The sequence below is a fragment of the Protopterus annectens genome, chromosome 2.part2 (genome assembly GCF_019279795.1).
Source record: "Protopterus annectens isolate FY-2018-M chromosome 2.part2, PAN1.0, whole genome shotgun sequence".
In the NCBI taxonomy this organism is placed as follows: Eukaryota; Metazoa; Chordata; order Ceratodontiformes; family Protopteridae; genus Protopterus; species Protopterus annectens.
The window spans coordinates 109,411,844-109,431,081 of record NC_056730.1 but is presented as its reverse complement, the minus strand read 5'-3'; the positions used below and the strand labels follow the sequence as shown (position 1 = coordinate 109,431,081).

The 19,238-nt window shown below is 39.7% G+C and overlaps 1 protein-coding gene across 2 annotated transcripts in view; it reads left to right on the top strand.

Moving 5' to 3' along the window:
• ANKRD55 (ankyrin repeat domain 55) overlaps positions 1–19,238 on the top strand; it is a 1,456,090-nt gene that overhangs the window by 905,341 nt on the left and 531,511 nt on the right. For both annotated transcript variants that reach the window (XM_044063788.1, XM_044063786.1), the window contains exon 5: positions 1,323–1,383. In XM_044063788.1, coding sequence (XP_043919723.1) covers positions 1,323–1,383 — 61 coding nt within the window. The remainder of the gene's footprint in view (positions 1–1,322; positions 1,384–19,238) is intronic.

The following is a 19,238-nucleotide window of genomic DNA, read 5'->3' as shown; positions in this document are numbered from 1 at the left end:
ATGTTTTTATATATCTGCTGGGACAGAATCATTAGTGCAATGCTAAATGTTGGTACTAGAAAATTAGTTTTCTTTGCCTTATGTTTTCACTTTTAGAAATTATAATAAGCTGTATCATAAGATCTCCACAGAAGTCATTGAACTTATATGTTTTTAGAGACAAGAGACACAGATTCATCTCACTGAAGGCAGTAAATATTAATAGGATCTAGGGCAAACCACAGACTCTTATATCAACTCTACCTGACTCTAGTCTATTATCATTCCTTACTGTCTATCTTTCTGTTCTCATTTTCATATCCTTATCCTAGCAGGCAATCTAAGCCAGCTTTCTGGGTCAGGAATTAGCCTGGTCAACTACTGTTGCAGTGTGCTTGAATATTTTTAGTCTACCCCATTGAGCTTATTGTGTACAATATTAAGAGAAGTATAAGGAAGTACTATTTGTGTCAATAGTGTTTGCTTCCTATTGTAAAACACCAACTGCTTATGCTAATCTATTTTTATTTATGTGTGTATAATGCCTTGCATCCTCAGGCCTAGTTACTGCTGAAAAAGGACTTAGGACCAGTTTACCTACTTATTTTATTTTCATTTGTTAACCATCAATAAATAGTCCTTTATTAGGTAGGCTGAAACCCTAAGCTCATGTAAATGGTTTGTGATCAGCACTTTAGAGACTGGATGCCATTTATGCACTTATATTTACAAATACACACACACACACAGTCACACACACACACACACACACACACACACACACACACATACACACACACGCACACGCACACACACACACACACACACACACACACACACACACACACACACACACACACACACACACAAATAGATGTTTAACATTCATCTTACCTGTCTGAATGTTTGCAGAATGTCCAGATATTCGCCTCATATTTATTGCCTGTTTTTCATAAAATTTGTCATTTTCTGGCAAATCACTGAGGACCGAAGTCATTGAATAATGACATACACTTGCGCTTTAAACTTCATATTTTTCAGAAAAAATGTATGCTAATGTAAGTTCTTTTAATCTAGCAACTTTCTAAGTTTATAAGAGAAATATTTAAACTCTGTCACTATTTTTGAGACTTTGCCCCCAGTTATTTTAGGCTTTGTGCAGATTTCTTGCACAAAGAGGTTGAGAGATGTGATGTTTAAGCATCTATTTTGTTGTCTTGATGTATAAACATATCCCTTTGTTTATCGCTTAATGAATACATGACATCTTTATTCATAATGAGGATATCTTTAAACAGCTGTTAATATGCTCTACTTATAATACTTAATTATTTTTCCTGTAGACTTATGGCAGTATTATTACAACAGTCAACTGTTTGTGAAATTAATCATCAGGACAATGAGGTAAGTAAGAAATACTGTCACACATTATATAAATATTTCTTTATATGAAGTGTATTAAATATGATGAGTTTTAGCAAGTTTAAGATCTGATAAAACTTCATAAAGGATGTCAGTCTTTGTTTTACAAAGTGTGAGCACAAATACATTAAAAACATCTTACTCTGAAAATGGCTACACCTAGTTTACTATTCTTTTTCAATTATTAATACATGAATTTTCACAAAATATGCAGACGTTATTTCCACAAAGTGAACTATTCTGTATACCTCAGACTTTACTAACGCTGCTCACAACTTATATTTGCCATCAGGTAATCAGATAACTGGCAGTAGAAGCTGTGTTGTAAGGATGTAAAGTCTAGCAATAGCAAAAGTATTAGCTCACAATGAGGTACCTCGACCTAATAGTTCTGCATGCAAGTTTATTTTAAAAGATATCAGTTGGCATTCACAGATATTTAACACATTGTACAGTGCAACTTAGTGCAGATAGCAACAGCATCATGCAGGGTGTGGGTAATTCTAAGATATAAATTGGAGTTGGCATAACTGTTAAGTTGTTTATTTCACAGACACAAGGTACAGGGTTTGATTCTTATCTTTGGGAAGCATAGCTAGACTTAAAAAGGCTCCCTAGGGTCATCAGCCTATTAATCACATGTGAACCTATAGATATATTAAGCAAGGGGCAACATATCATAGTAGGCAGTACATACTAATGATTGCATAATTACATGGAACTAGGAACACTGTGCAAAGACCCACATGATGTATGCAAATGATGACATCCAAAATGGATGGCTGATGCAGAAGTAAGGAATGCAGGTGCACTGCATACCAATTCTAACATCAAGAATCACACAGGAGGAGATCAGTGCTTGGATTAGTAACGATTATAGCTCAGAAGTATGTGTTATCAGCTGCTGTCAGAGTCAGTCCCCACAATGTTACACATTGTGTACATCCATATCAAAGGTGGAGGTACAGACACCACCTGAGATACCATTAACTCAGACTGTGGACCTCATAGGCAGAAAGGGAGACAGTAAGGGATCTTCTCAAACCATCTTACCCACAAGGAGACTCTAGATGAAATGTGAATATGCTATAAACATCTTTGTTACATGGAGCTTTCAGGGAAGTATTGCAAACACATTTTCTCCATTATCCTAAAATTCATGCAGTACACTAACCATCTCTGCAATAGAGTAGATATCAGCCATTTTTGTCTGCATCACAAGTCTGCACATGTATGTGTTAGTGTCATGTATAGTAGCCATATCAGATATAGTCCTGGAGTCATGGCAGTGCCTAACCTCCCTATATCTATCACCTATAATGGGTATCCACACCTCAGAGGTAGTTACATTTCAAATGTTATGTGTGCTGGAGAAACAGGTAATGTTTAGGAAGAACTTTCAGGCAGGCAAGTTCCCTTATGTTGTTGTGATGTTGTATGCTCAGGATGTTCTGCTACCCCCTCCTATAGTGTTGCAGATCACCAATATCATTGGACCATGACACTAACATGTTGCCATCATTATTAGCAATAGGTTCCTTATTGAGATTAGCCCTATGCTGTTATGTAATACTAGCCTGTCTACCAGTGGAACCTAAGAAAGTAGGAACACACATGAACAACATTGTTTGCCTACACACATGCCCATATAACTCCCTTTAGTATGAATACAGCACTAGCACCCTCTAACAACTATAGCTTGTCAGTTGAAGACCAGAGCTATCTGGAAACAGAGGTACATATGTACCGGGGGGTTACTTTTTCTTTCCCTTTAAATGTAGTAGAATGTGCTGTGCTGGGCTGTACTGTCTGATAATTAATGTTACTGACCTGATGCGTCCATGAAGGGTACACAGATGGTTGTTGCTTGCCCATGTCCCACATCCAAGCCCCAGGTATGACAGACCACCCCACATCAAATGAGTGAAACTAAAACTTCTCAACATCAGTTATTTTTTTGTTGATTACATACTCCATGTAATGGACTTGCCTGCTATCTACAATGCACCATGCATTTTTGTTTGAATAGAGTATCATAATATCAATAATGCTTTGTCACACCTTTTGCAGACCTATTATGGTCACCCATACCATTCATGTCCCATACTAGTTTCTGCCACATCGCAGCTTGTCACTAGCACCTTAGCCAAGGAAGAGCAGGGCGTTTGTGTGGAGAGGCTGTAGTAGCACTTCATTCACCTTGGTGGTGAACTTTCACAGGTATTGTCTCCCCTGAATGGCCATGCAAGTACATGTACACCTGTGGAGAAAACATATCAGTCAGTCGGTGTGCATGGTATGCTGTAGAATGCCCTCACCTATGGTATAACCTTGCTTATGCAGTGTTTCCCAGAGAGAGAGATTGTTATGCCCCCTCTTTTCCACACTCTAACTATGGTTGTAGCTTCATCTCCCTTTATACACCTTTTAATTACCTGTAATTAAAACTCTGCATGGCCATAATCTTTTCTCACAGCTACACACAGCTACATACCTTAGCCATGCCTCAACCTCTATCCCTGAAATAACAATGCACCATGACAAGCCTTTCTCAAGGACTCCATTATACACAGCTGTCCTCATCGCCAAGCCAAATGCAGATAATGCAGTGACATGCCATTTCACACGGTTCTCAGCTGCATGTACATCAAACCGCCTCATTGTGACCAACACCATTACATGGCTTGTTATTCTTACTAAGGTACTCTACCAGACTGGACTCCTTTAATGGTTCAGTCTGCAAGTTTATAAAACCCTGACTGAAATTCCAGTATTCTGCTATCATATAGTAATTAGTAGTGTTGTGCAAAATGGTGCAAAAACTTATATTGTCCTAACAAGGGTCAATTAGCATGGTGGTTATTCTATTTAAGCTACTTAGCATTAGTGTTTGTCAGTCACTGTTATAGCTCATTGTGCTACCAGACATGCTGGTATTAACTGTACACATTACAGTGACTACAACATATATTACCTGCATGCATACGGCATGTGTATGCTCAATATGACACAGTGCAGCACTACACCTATTAGCACTGTGGTGCTGTGCGAAGGACATACAGTACTGCTACACTGAACTGCTATGCTGAATAACTTGTGATTCACAAGTATGCATCCAAGTGAACAATGCTACCATGTTACTCCTTGAAGGGACGTGTGTGAGTGCTCATGGCTACTTTACCACTGGAAAGATGGAAGATGATGCCCAATCTAAACTTGCAGAAGATGATGCCTTACCTAAAACCTTGCTTGCATGGTGAAGGATGTGGCTGTCATCGTTAGTTCTGGTCAGCACTCCCACTTATGCTACAGTGAATCCAGCTGGTGCCTTGCTGACCTGCTTTGGTAGTGGGAGGTAAATGTTAGGGAAATTAGATATAATTATGTACTGCAAGTATTTTTATTTATTGATTCATTCATTCGTTTGTTTATTGATTGATTGTCAGTACAATTATCTTCTGGCAACTTAATTGTTTACATGTGCACTTAAGTGCACTTAGGAGTGCAGACTTTGTTTCCAAGTGATCAGCTTAACATGTTTGTATGTAACAACAGCCATGATTAACTCTGCTGGCAGTGGAGCATGTATGATGCTCATGCTAGTTCTCTGTATAACTGTGGTTATGTTTGCAGCATGTATGTATAATAGATTTTTCCATGATGCTGTCCTGTATTTACACAGCCTATTGATTTTGTGATTTCACCAGGGTGGATTGTTTTCTAAACTAGTTCTGTACTTCTTACTGGTGGGTGCAGCTATTAACATGCTTCTATAGGGTTTCTGTGAACAGTTCTACATAGGCAGCAGTGTTCTAAGAGTTTATGGGGGTTTCAGATTTTGCCAGGCTATCACTTAATAGCAGGAAATTAGCCTTAGAGTAGTTTCTGAATATTCCAGGTTTAGTTTAGGATCCAGGATTTATTTTTACTTCATAGGAGGCTATTTTGTGATCTGATCTTACCAGAGAAGACATTACACTAGGAGGTATGCAGCACTCTCTCATATCAGTAAGGACCAGGTCCACTATGGTTGCACCCTTGTTTGGTGTCTTGACAATCTGTTCCAGGGACTTTGTGGTTACAAAATCCAGGGATTTCTGTGTCTGTATGTTTGGTGTCATATAGGATTCCCAGTTAATAGTGGGTAATTAAAGTCACCCATGAATATAGTATTGGGTTGGATGGTGAGTGTTTCCAGTAAGTTTATACATGATATTGGTTTCCTGGGTCATAGAGGGGTCCTGTAGCTTGCAAAGAAGTGGTATTAGATTTTGCCTATGGTGATTTGAACATGGAGTAGCTCAAGTACATTTTCCTGTTTGACCAGCCTTGAGGTATATATGTAAATCAATACACTTCTACTTTCGTCCTTGTATTTGTAGTAGTTCATCTAAATGTGTGGAAGGCATTATAACCGTGAACTGTCGGTGTGCTCTCCATGGCTTTAAACCATGTCTCAGTGATTGCACAGACATCAGCATTATCTATGTGAAGAGAGCTTTTAGTGAGAGGAGTTTTTTCTTTAGACTCCTAGCATTCTAGATTTTGATTTGCTATGTCAGAAGTGCTTTCAGTTTGGCATTGCCTAAAAAAAGGCACTATGAGGGAAGGCAGTGCTTTGGCTAATATTCAAAAGCCTAGAGAGGAGAGATGCAGACTATCCCTAGCAAAGCAGCATGGTCCATTGACCCTCTCGTTCCACGCTGACAAATATTGCACTCCCTTAGAATGATACCAGAAACTAAGCCATTTATTAGTCATTCATCTTTTTTTATATTGTGGCATCATCCTTGGAGAAGGTAAAATGCTGATCAATGCTAGGCTCATACCAGCCTGGGACACATATTCCAAGAGCTCCATGATGTCTCTCTTCATATAGTCTAAGGATGTATGTCTCAGGTCATTTTCTCCCACATGGACTATGACTGAGTCATATTGGTAATTGTGGTCCAATGACCTGAGATCATGTGTAATGTGGTGTTGAATCCTAGCCCCTGATAAGCAACTGAGTATGATTTTCTCCTAACTCAGCCTGGTGAGAGGGACATCAGTGTGTTTCATGATGGAGTCTCCAATAACTAGAATGTTGGATTGTATCATGGCTTGCCTTGTGGGCTTAAAAGTAGAGGCTCCATGAGATTTTGCTGCATGTCTTGATATGGGTATTGTTTTGAAAGAGTGTATTAGTGGCTGCTGAGAGTATTTGTTATGTGTACTTTGTCTAGGAGGTCTTTGGGGTTTAGAAAATTTACGTTTAAGTGTCTCAACATATGTAGGATTATACGTCTACTTTGAATTGTGTGTGATGGATGCAGTGTGAGTACTACTGACAACCTTATTCACATTAGGATTACTTTTATGTGAGAGCTTTGCCTCCAGTGACATTGTATAAATACATCTCTCACATACCATATCAGCTTGTTTGAGAAAAGTGAGGAAGTTCATATCCATGGGAACAGACCCTTTTTATTGATTAGACAGTTGGAGTGAGAATATATATATATATATATATATGTAAGGAGTATCCATTTTGCAATTCTGGGGACAATGCTTGTCACTGCAAACTAGCTGTCCTGTATGCAATTAGGTATTGGTGAAATTTCAATTGTGCTTTTACAGGAAAAATGTCACTCAAGATGTCTGTGTATATACAGGGAACTGCCAAACACTTGATGAGAAACTAATAAATAGACCCTAAAAATTTATGGAAGAAGTATTTAGACAGATATTTTGAAGCGAGAAACAAATCAAGCAGTACTTACTGAAAACAACGAGCTAGCTTGTCAAGAATGATGAAAAGAGGGGAGTCATGTGAATGGCTACCAACTGGCTACTACTAGTGCTGATCTCACCACAGCTTCACTCTACTGAGATGTAGTGCTTCTTTGCTTCTTCTCTCACCAGAAGCAAAACTTTAGCACCAATCTCAAGATGAGAAGCAGACCATGGGCTGTTTGGTGAGCCACAGTCTTGTCCCATATGATGCAAGGGTCTGTAGGGTTGTTGTAGCCTTTTCCTGGTAGATGCTTTGAACAACAACCAGACCAATCATGAATGTAGACCCTCACTGCCCAACCAGAAACAGTCAAGAATCAATGCACTCTGCTCCTTCTCTCCCCAGGAGTAGAATTTAAGCACATATTCCAAACTGTCATATATGAAGTAGTTATTAGGCTTTCCAGTGATCAGCAGTCTCCAGGAAATAATGTCCCTGTGCTCTTCTCTCACCAGGAGAAAACAGAAGCACTGATCCCAAGATGACTATGGACAGGCAGATTATGGGATCTCCAAAAAATTGGTGGTCTTACAATAGATGTTGCAGATTTTAAAGATAAGATGGAAAAAGATGTGGTGATATCCTAAGCCTTGCAGTGTGCACTAAGCAGTTAGATAAGCAAGAGGGGATAACTTAAGCTTTAGCTGTATAAGTGGATAGCCACTAATTTTAAAAGAGAAAGATCGATCAAAAGGGGGTGGACACTTTGTATTCTGGTTCTATGGAATATAGTGGGATGGCCAATAAATTTAAATAACTGAAGGGGAGTGATTTTACAAAATAATAATTTTGTGCTTACTACCAACAGCCGATGAAAGGGGAGAGGGAAGGAGGTAATGTTGTTGTGACAACTGTGCCCTGGCTCAGGAATCAAGGAGCCTCAATCCTCACCACTAACACCAGGGAGGTTGTCTTCTAGAAGAGGAAAGGATAACTAATACACACAGTAAAGTACAATTTCCCTTAAGTGAACACAGAGATCACAGTCAGTCTGGGACTGGTTTGCTCATCAGGTCCCCAATAAGACTCCCCACTGGCACAGCTATAGGGTCCAAGTCTCAGCCTAGCTGGACAAGCTAAAACCTCCAGTACCCTCTCTGTCCAACCAGTGCTTCATGTCCCTCCTCAAGTAGCTGACACAACTCACACACACTTTGAGTAAGTATTTATACAACTTCATAGACACTCCTGGGAAAGACTGACACAGACTCCCTAGCTGTGCCCTTTACACAGACCATACGGTAGTAATCCCTGCCACCACCCAGCTAATATTATCAGCTACTAAAAGGCCCTTAAAAGGGTGTCCAGTTATTACTGTGCAATATTATTATCCAATGGTAATGTGACTATTCAGTCTAGCTTATTGGAAGGGCTTAGACAGTAAACTCTATAAATATATAATGTACTCTAAAGCATAATTTATATCCACATAAACTAGCCACAGGTTGAAGGTTTTAAAAATAGTCAATAATAAATAATTAAAACACAAGACAAAACTACTACACCACAGAGATATCGAAGAGTTCAGAGATCACACAGAAACTTAAAATAATACAGTAGGACAGGGCTGATTTCAAAGAAAAATACGTAATTAATCTTTACCAGCTTTAACTATTCCTACAAGAAATCACAGTGCTAGAGAATTGTATGTGAGCTTAGGCAGAGTGATGAGTTAGATATCCAAGATGAAAATGTTCTCAGTCTCTTCTGAGAAATAGTATTTAAATATTACTAACAAACATGTCTGCTGGATCACTCCCAAATTATATCATGTTGACACTTAGGTTTTACCAGGCAAACAAACTACATTATTTAGCAATCTAACACCTGTTCAGAAACTTACAACAATACACATATACACTCTAGCAGAAACCAGAGCAATAAAGCACCTTCCACGTGTAAATTGTGGTCATAAACTTTAGCCTTAAAACAACGGGCATGAAACCTTCATCCAGATGCACTGAAGCTGACTTGTAACATGACAGGGTCACAACATGCTTCACTGGGCCAGTGGAGTGCAATGTTGTCACATATTTTGCAGTTCCATATTTCACAGTATTCTTTTACACTCAAGAAAACATGCCTGTATTTTTACATTTATTTACAAATGCCAGAATTATATATCAAATTCTATTTGACTAGGCTGGCAGCCTTCACCCATCTACCAATCATCACAGTGGTCAAATTAATGTAAGGGGCAGGCAACTAGAAAGAAGAACACAACAGCACCAGGGTAGGAGGGTGCAAAAAATTTCTACATGACTCACAAGAAATACAGATATGGTCTCTTTCCTAGTCATAATAAGCAATTTAAAGCAGAATACAAGTAAAACACAGTGTAAAGACACATCACAGCACAGAAAATAGAAGAAGGCAATAAAGTGATAAAGATACAAGAAAGCAAAAGCAAGCTAATCTTTCCCTCACAGCAAGTTCTAGCAGAATCAAGGTGATATTTTCCAGTAATATGTATACATATACCGTTTGGCATGTACCTCACAAGACATCTGAAACAGCTGGAAAGGCCACAGAAATACCTCACTAAGAGGATTACCATTCTCAAACAGATGCCATACGCTGAGCAACTCAAAAAATTCCAGCTCTACTTATTCGCATATCGCCTACTCCTAAGCAACCTCTGCCTAACGTACAAAGCTATGTCTAACCCAGACCTGATTAATGTGCTACACTTAAAGAAATCTCAATCTCTCTGAGCCACATGCTGTAGGGACCTAAACCTTGTCACTCCAATAAACAGAACATACTGGAGGGATAGATTCCTGTCCCAGAGACTTCCCTTGCTCTTGAATAGGCTGCCCATTCATGTCAGGCAAAGCTCCTCATTAGCCCTCTTTAAGAGAAATCTTGACAATTGGATGGGAAATAGGAAATTAACTCCGGGGATCACTGCTGTGGCTCTGTTCGACAGGGTGACAGGAAAATTATTTTCTTGGGTGGCAAAAGCCAGGGTACCTTGTTTGGCTAGGCTTGTATAGGCCCTATGAACCTATGGACCTATATGTAAAGGTACAGCTAAACAGTCATGTACCACACTGTTGTTATTCTTCTTTATTGTGCTCCTTTACACAAGACTACCAGTGTACCACCTAAACTGTTAAATGTAAAATATGCACCCAGTGCGTGTATGTGACACTTTTTATGTAAAAACATATTTCTCCAGGTTCACAATGTACTTACATATTCATATATTCTTTCACAGAGCGCTCTCCATATTGGAAGTGTGAGATATGATCATAGGTTCATAGATTAATAGGTGTATTATTGGCTAATGACCACTGGGGCCTTTATAAGCCTGGCCAAACATCCCACATTCTACTGATATTACATGTCCTGATACTTAGCGCATTAAACAATGACTGCTTGAAATAAAAGTGAGTATCAAAACTAACTTTTGCATCTTTAAACTGTTTTGCTTCTGGTCTTACCCCCACCCCCCCACCCTACATCCGCATCCTGACTACTAATTCTGAGATCATGGTACCTTTGGAAAGAATGAGATATTAGAGTTTGTAAGTTCTTATACAACTACCAAGTGAATGCAGTTTCTTAACAGACCAACAACATTGCCTGGTTAAGTGACTTGCTCAAAGCCTGCCAGTAGGCAAATGGAGACTAAGGAAACTAAACTCTGGATTACAGAAAGTAGATTATTAACAGATCATAGCCTTTATCCACTGCACTTACTTCCAGGCTACATATGTCCCTACATCACTTTCAGATTTTTTTGCTATTACAAAGATCATAATTATGGAATTCAGTCTTTCAGTGGCAACCCCCCCCCCCCCCCCAGAGTTTCATTTTTGATATCTATATAACCAGCCCTTCTTAGTTTCATACAAACAGTGGTTTCACAACACTCTCTTACAGATTAGGTACAAGTGATTTTAAAGTATCTTATCACAGTGTGCCTACATAGTTGTACATCAGCAGGTAAAGAAACTATAACTGTACTTTGTGGTATATTGGGTATGGTAGTATATTTCTCATGTAAAATATTCATAATTTGCTCCAATCCAGTGTATATATATCACATAACTCTGATGTGTTTAAAGAAAAACAACATTTCTTGATCTGATTAAAATGTAGTTTGCAAGTTTCCAAATAGTATTTTTTAATATCCTTATTACAGTCTTTCTGTAAATAACCAACTCTGGCATTGCACTGACCAGAAGGGAATTTTTTATATGCCATTCTTTCTTACGTTTTGTTTTCAGTAATTCCACGCTGTAATCATAGGCATTTATATTTAAGTACTGTTTCTGTACTGACTCCATAATGTAATATATGGCAATTGTTTCTTCTGTACATATTCTTTATACAGAAACATCCCATTTCATTATAGAGCGCTATGCAATACAACAACATACAGCGAAGGATTTCTAATCAGGCCTTACTTCTTTCCAACAGTTACAAAGCTTATTATTACAGATTTATGAGGAGGAGAAGTGGCTGGTGTCATGTCCACACGAAGCAATTCTTTCAAGGCAAAAGAACAATTCATTATGTTGACAAAATAATGTCATATCATTCCTTGTGGGCATATTGTGCTTGTCAGGAGTAAAAAGCTGAAAAAAACAGATGTGTCAAGCTTAAATAAGAACTCAGCAGGTTTTGTGCTACAGTGCTTGTCAGATTTACTTACACGGCTTTGCAAAGTAATTAAACAGTACATATTTGATCTTTAAATTAGGTTTTCTGAGCATGCTGTGACAGACTGAAGCTGCATTGGCATTGCTGTAAGCATCAAAAACTGTATGTATGTGGGATTTGCAAATAAGCAACCTTAATGTGCTTTCTGTTCACTAAACATTTAGTAAAGTAAATATCCATGCAGGACTTTTCATGCTAACTAAAACTGAAATAATTTTAGTACTTTGTGTAAAGCATGATATCTTGATTCTAACATTTTTTCTGGGAAATTGCATTTACTGTTAAGAGCCATTACTATGCCTTATAAAAATCCAACAGCAAGGAAATTTATGGAATACTTTTGAAGGGAACTGTATAAATATATATATATATATATATATATATATATATATATATATATATATATATCATTTTGCAGTGCATCAAATAAATGAGTAGTGAACAAGTCAGACAACATTGGAGTGAAGCTACATTGTCAAATTAGTGAAACACTAACTAGACATAAGCGTTAATAATGAATAAAGTCACCTTCGACTTTGCCATGGCTTGCTGTGAGGGAAGATTAATTTATTTTTGCTTTCCTATATCTTGTATGCTTCATTGCCTTCTTCTATTTTTGAATGTTTTGATTGATTTTCTTTACCCTGTGTTTTATTTGTACCCTGTGTTTTATTTGTATTTTGCTTTTAATTGCCTATTTAATCTAGGAAAGGGTCTACAGCTATGTCTTTTGTGTTTCATAGAAATTACGCTTTCTCTCGCACTCCTATCCTCATTCGGCTGTGGTTTTAAACTCATCTGTCTTTCAAGCTGCCTGCCCCTTATGTTAATTTGATATTTCCTTCCCTCACCTCCTTCACTGCCTGTTGTAAGTACAACACTATCATTTTGAGAAAGCACTCCCCTTCAACTATTCAAAAATTATTGGGCATTCCATTCTATTCTGTTGAGCCAGAATACAAAGTGCCCACCCCTTTCCAATCTATCTTTCTCTTTTGACATTAGTGGCTGTCCACTCAGACAGCTAAAGTTAAGTTCCCCCTCTTTCATATCTAACTGCTTAGTGCACACTGCATCGCTTAGGATATTAGCCACTTTTTCCATCTTACCTTTAAAAACTGCAGCATGTACTCCAAAACCACTAATTATTGGAGAACCCACATTTTGCTTCTCAGTAGTCATTTTGGGATTAGTGCTTCTGTTTTAATCCTGTTTAAAGAAGGAGTACTGGGGCATTATTTCCTAAAGACTGCTAATTACCAGAAAGCCTAATAACTGCTTCATATTTGACAGCTTGGAAACTGTGCATCTATTTTGCTTTTGTGAGAGAAGGGACAGAGTGAGTTGATTCCTGATTGTTTCTAATTGGGCAGTGAGTGTATGTTTGACCTTCCTGATTGGTCTGGTTACTATTCAAGGCATCTACCAGGAAAAGGCTACAACAAGTCTACAGAACCTTTCCTAATCTGGGACAAGACTGTTGATCAACAAAGAACCAGTGGCCTGCTTCTCATCTTGGGACTGGTGCTACTGTTTTGCTTCTGGTGATAGTAGAAGCAAAGTAGCATTGTATGCCAGCAGAGTGAAGCTGTGGTGAGATCAGTACTAGTAGTACCCAGGCAGTAGCTAATCAGGCAAATCCCCTCTTTTTATCATGCTCGATAAGCTAATTCTTTATTTTCAGTAAATATTGCTTGATTTGTTGCTGTCTAACCTAACTTCAGAATATCTCCCTAAATACTTCATCCATAAATCATCAGGGTTTACTTATTAGTTTTCTCTCAAGTGTTTGGCAGTGACTTGACTAGACACAGGCACCTTCAGCTGATATTTTTCCTGCAAAAGCACCCTTGAAATTTCACCAGTACCTAGTTACATACAGGACAACTAGTTTAAAGTGACAAGCACTGCCCCAGAGTAGCAAACTGGATGCTGCTGACATTACTTTATATTCTCACTCCAACCATCTAACCAATAAAAAAGGGTCTGTTGCCATGATATGAACTTTTACACTACCTCCATTACCAACTTGGTGGATATGGGTATCCTGAGGCAATGCAGAAATTGCCTTATGTTTACTGACAACCAGTTAATTCTCAAACAAACTGAGATGGTATGTGATAGATGTACTTCCACAATGTCACTGGAGGCAAAGCTCTCACATAAAAGCTTTCCTAATGTCAATAGGTTGTCAATAGTACAAATTATGCTCCCATCACACACACAATTCAAAGCAAACACATAGACTCACATATGCTGAGGCTCTTAAATGTATCCTTCCTAAACCTGAAAGACCTCCAAGATGAAGTACACATAACAAATACCCTCAGCAGCCCCAAATACACTCTTTCAAAACAACCTTCACATCAACACGTATGGCCACATCTCATGAAGCCTCAGCTTCTAAGCCCATAAGGCAAGCCACCACACATCCACCATTCTGGTCATTGGAGCCTCCTCATTTTGTGGCCAGCCTTCTGTAGTGTTTAGAAGGCCTTCTGTTCCTCCTTTCTCCCTTAAAAAAAAAAAAAAATGCCTGAATCTCCTTGTGTTCTGACTGTGCTTCTCAAACATTTTGGAAATATAGAGTATATTTTAGAGCATTTATTATAACTGCATTTGCCTTAATATTGCGACAACTCAAGTGCTCTATGTTGCTCTGCACCTGAATTGTTTGTGTGTTTTAGCTGTTTTTCTGTATATATAGACTTCTCTGTATATGTAGACTAGCTACTTATTCTGCTGTATTACTGCCTCAAATCGTTTTACAGTTGTGCACTTGCCTTGCTTCATTTAAAAAGTTTTAAATTGCTAACTTTGGAAGATTTTAATTGCATTTACTGTTTAGGACTACACACTCAAGTGTGTTAGCCTTTTGTGTGTTTATTTATTGTATTATTGCATTGTAAAGCCTGTTTTAACAACAACAACAAAAGAAATACTAATTTTGTAGAGTTTTAATTGCATTTATTGTTTAGGACTATACACTCAAGTGCGTTAGCCTTTTCTGTGTTTATTTACTGCATCATTGCATTGTTTAGCCTATTTAAACAAAAACAAACAAAAATAAATAAATACTATCTTGTTTGCTCATTTCCCACCTTTCCTAGTCAGTCCAGATCCCAGGCTTTGCTTGTCTCAGGACTTTATTTTTTGTGTTCAGAGCTATCCAGACCTTGCTGTGGTAGAGGGAAGTCCTACTGCTTACCAATGTGAGTGGTGAGCATTGTACTGCCTATCTAACACTAGAGGATTGGTTTCCAGCTCTGAAATTGTAATTTTATTAGCCTTTTTGGGCTGATTTCTATCCCTTTCAACTTTCTGACTTAAAACATGTGTTTGCACATTTCTCTTATTGTGCAGTACCGCGAGGCTACAGTTAAACTATTCCAGGTGCCAGAAAGTCTGCTCTTCAAATTTTCCCTTAGAACTAGCTGGTTTCTCAGTAGTAGCACTACATTTTCAACCCCTGTGACTAGCACTTACTCTAGAACCTCCTGGAAAACACTAGGAAGCCTGAAACTGATACAAGCACTCAACTCTCCTTGTCAATAAGGAGAAATTAATCGTAGGCACTAAATAGCCTATAACTGCAAAGTACCTTGCAAAGGTAAGGGAAAACAGATCTTATATTTTACAAAAAAAGCACCTAAACAGGCATGTCCAAGGGTCAGCTTCCAGTGAGTTCCCCTGTCCACCTGGTGAATCTGGGCATATTGGGACAATGTGGCAACTGCCTCATGTGCACAGGCAACCCTCTCCTCCTACCACCCCAACACTACAACCTGTGAGAGATGCACTTACATAGCCAAACTGGAAGTAAAGCACTCTCCAGTCAAGATTGTGCTAGACAGTCAAGAGGAGAAGGTTAACACCTGCACTACACCTCAAGCAACTCATAGCCCTTCAAAACCCACACCATCAGCCCCCACACATAGCAACACCAAACCCACATATGCGGAGGCCCTTAACATTAACCTGCCCAAGCAGCAAGGACCTCCGAAGCTGAAATGCAAACAAACACCAGTCACAACCAAAGTGACACATAGCTCACAACACCAGTGTGCCACCCAACAACAGCCCCTAAGGCAAGACAATGTACCTAACACTTTAGTCATAGGTGACTCTATAGTCAGGCACACTGATGTCCCACTTACCAGGCTGAACAAGGATAAAATTACAGTCAGCTGCCTGTCGGGTGCCAGGATCCGCCACATAACGCATGCACTCAAGTCACTCCACAACAAGTACAAATACAACTCTGCCATTGTCCATGCTGGAGTGAATGACTTGAGACGTACCTCCCTGGACTACATGAAAAGAGACATGGAAGAGCTCTTGGATCATGTGGTCCAGGCAGGTATGACCCTATCCCTGAGTAGCATCCTGCCTTCGCCCAGAATGATACCACAATATAAGGACAAAATGATTGACTTCAACAATTGGCTAAGCTTCTGGTGTCATTCAAAGGGGATCCAGTATCTGGGAAGACATGATCAACTAACCACGATGCTTTGCCAGAGATGGTCTGCACCTGTCACCCCTGGGATTCAGGTTACTGGCTAAAGCTCTTGCCACCCCTACAGTGCCTTTTTTAGGCAAGGTTCAAAGGACAAAACCACCACCATAACAGATACAAGCATGCAAAATCTGAAGGTAATGCTACTCAATGCTAGAAGTCTAAACTTCCAAAATTAACTCTCTCGAGGCACTCCTAAAAATGGAGAACATCGATATCTGTGCAGTAACTGAGACTTGGTTCAAGGCTCCAGAGAGCACACCTGCAATACCAAGCTACAACTCTTAACACACTTTTTGGCCACAAAACAACAGAAGGAAAAAACTGTTGCAGAAAAGAGGAAAATCCCATGATGCAAAAAGCTCCCTCACCAGCCTCAGTAAGAAGCTGAGATCCCTCATAAAATCCTCAAAAGCTAGTTACGAAAATAAAATTGTCAAAGATTCCAAAGGCAACCACAAGGCATTCTATAGTTATGTCAAGGATCTAAATGGCAATGCTCAGATCTGCTCTGAGCTTCAACGAATGGCATTAAATATACTGATCCCAAGGATATTGCCAATATCCTGGCAGATCAATTTAGTGCCAACTTCACACCCCCCCCCCTCTCACCCCCTAAAGGGCCCATCTCAATACCAAAAGACTGACAAATTCCGGTAATCATGGCCACACAGGTAGAAACTGCACTCTCCAAAGCTAAGAATACAGCATCCATGGGACCAGATGACATCCCAGGCTGTGTACTACATGAACTACAAAGTGAGCTGGCACCTCACCTAAGTGTCATGTTTAATAATAGCCTCACCTCAGGCTTCATGCCCACTGAGTGGTGCACAGCTACAGTTATCCCACTCCACAATGGGGGATCCACCTTGGATCCTGGGAACTACCGTCCCATCAGTCTGATGAGCCTGATCTGCAAGGGCATGGAACGCATTATCATGGAACTTATAAACAAAGACATTGGCAACCTTCAAACAGTGGACCCCACCCAGTTTGGGTTTGTGAAGGGCCGAACTTGACTCCTGAACCTGATTGACTTTTTCAAATCAGTTTTCAGAGCTGTGGACGAGGGTAAGGCGGTCCACACAGCCTATCTGGGCCTCACCAAGGCCTTCGACACCATCCCCTACTCTGGAATCATAGATAAACTTACTAAGCTGAGCATAAATCCCATTGTCACTTGATGGGTTGCCAAGTGGCTTACTGATAGAACTCAGACTGTAAATATAGCCGATTTGAAATCCAGCACCAGACAAGTGACAAGTGGAGTACCTCAGGGTTCAGTCCTGGGACCACTCTTGTTTGGCATCTACTTCTCTGAAGTACAGGCCAACACTAATGGACTCTGGCTAACAAAGTGCGCAGATAACTGCAAACTGGGAGCCATTATTGAATCCCCAAATGATGTGGATATTCTACAAAAGGGCCTTACAGAAACAGATGCCTGGTGCCAGAGCCATGGGCTCAAGCTTAATGCCAAGAAATGTATAGTTATCCCCTTTGGAAAAAAACATGTACCCATGAATTACCACATAGGTGGCAGTACACTAAACATCAAAAGTATGATGAGAGATTTAGGGACACAGGTGGACAGTGGTCTCACTTTCAATAACCATATCCCCACAACAGTCAGGAAATCCTTCTATGTGGCACACCTCATCACTAAGGGCTATTCATCCAGAAAAAAGGAGGTCATTGTCCCACTGTACTCATCCCTCATTAGACCCATTATACAGTATAATGCCCTGTTTGGTATGTACCTCACAAGACAACTGCAACAGCTGGAAAGGCCACAGAAATACCTCACTAAAAGAATCACAGGCCTAAAGCAGGTGCCATATGCTGAACATCTAAAAAAACTCCAGCTATACTCTGTGGCATATCGTCTACTCAGAGGCGATTTCTGCTTAACATACAAGGCCATGTCAGTTCCTGAGCTGTGGGACATGGTCCACTTAAAAAAATCCCAATCCTTCAGAGCCACACGCTCCAGGAATCTAAACCTTGTCATCACAATGAACAAAACATGCTGGAGGGATAGGTTCCTGACCCAGAGACTCCCCATACTCTGAAATAGACTGCCAATACATGTCAAGCAGGGCACCTCCTTGGCCCTATTCAAAAGGAACCTTGATGATTGGATGGGAGATAGGAGATTCACCCCAGGGATCATGTCAGTTGCCCTGCTAGACAGGAGTCCAGAGAAGTAAATATTGTGGGAAGAAATATCCAGAGAATTGTTATGGCTAGGCTTGTATAGGTCCTAGGGCCGATAGCCTAGCACCAACCTATGAAACTATGAACCTATCAGCTATTGTGAGACACACCAATATTCCTCTCACCAAGCTGAGTAAAGAGAAAGTTATGGTCAGTTGCCTATCAGCGGCCAGGATCTACCACATTATGCACACACTCAGGCCATTGGAACACAATTACTGGTATGACTTACTCAGTCATTGACCATGTATATGCAAATGAGCTGAGACTTACTCCTGAGAGTATATGAAGAGAGACTGCATGGCACTCGCAGAATATGTGTCCCCGGCTGATATGAGCCTAGCAGTGAGCAGTATTTTACCTTTTCCAAGTATGAGGCAACAATATGAACAGAAGGTGACTGACTTTAATAATTTGCTTAGTTTCTGGTGTCATTCTAAATGGGTGCAATATTTGTCAATTTGGAAGAAGATGGTCAACAGATCATGCTGTTTTTCCAGGGATGGTCTGCACCTCTCCACTCTGGGCTTTCAAATATTAACACATTGCCCCCCCCCCCCCCCCATAGTGCCTTTTTTTTTTTTTTACACAATGCCAAACTGAAAGTACTTCCAACATAGCAAATCAAAACCAAGAAAATCTAAAGGTGTT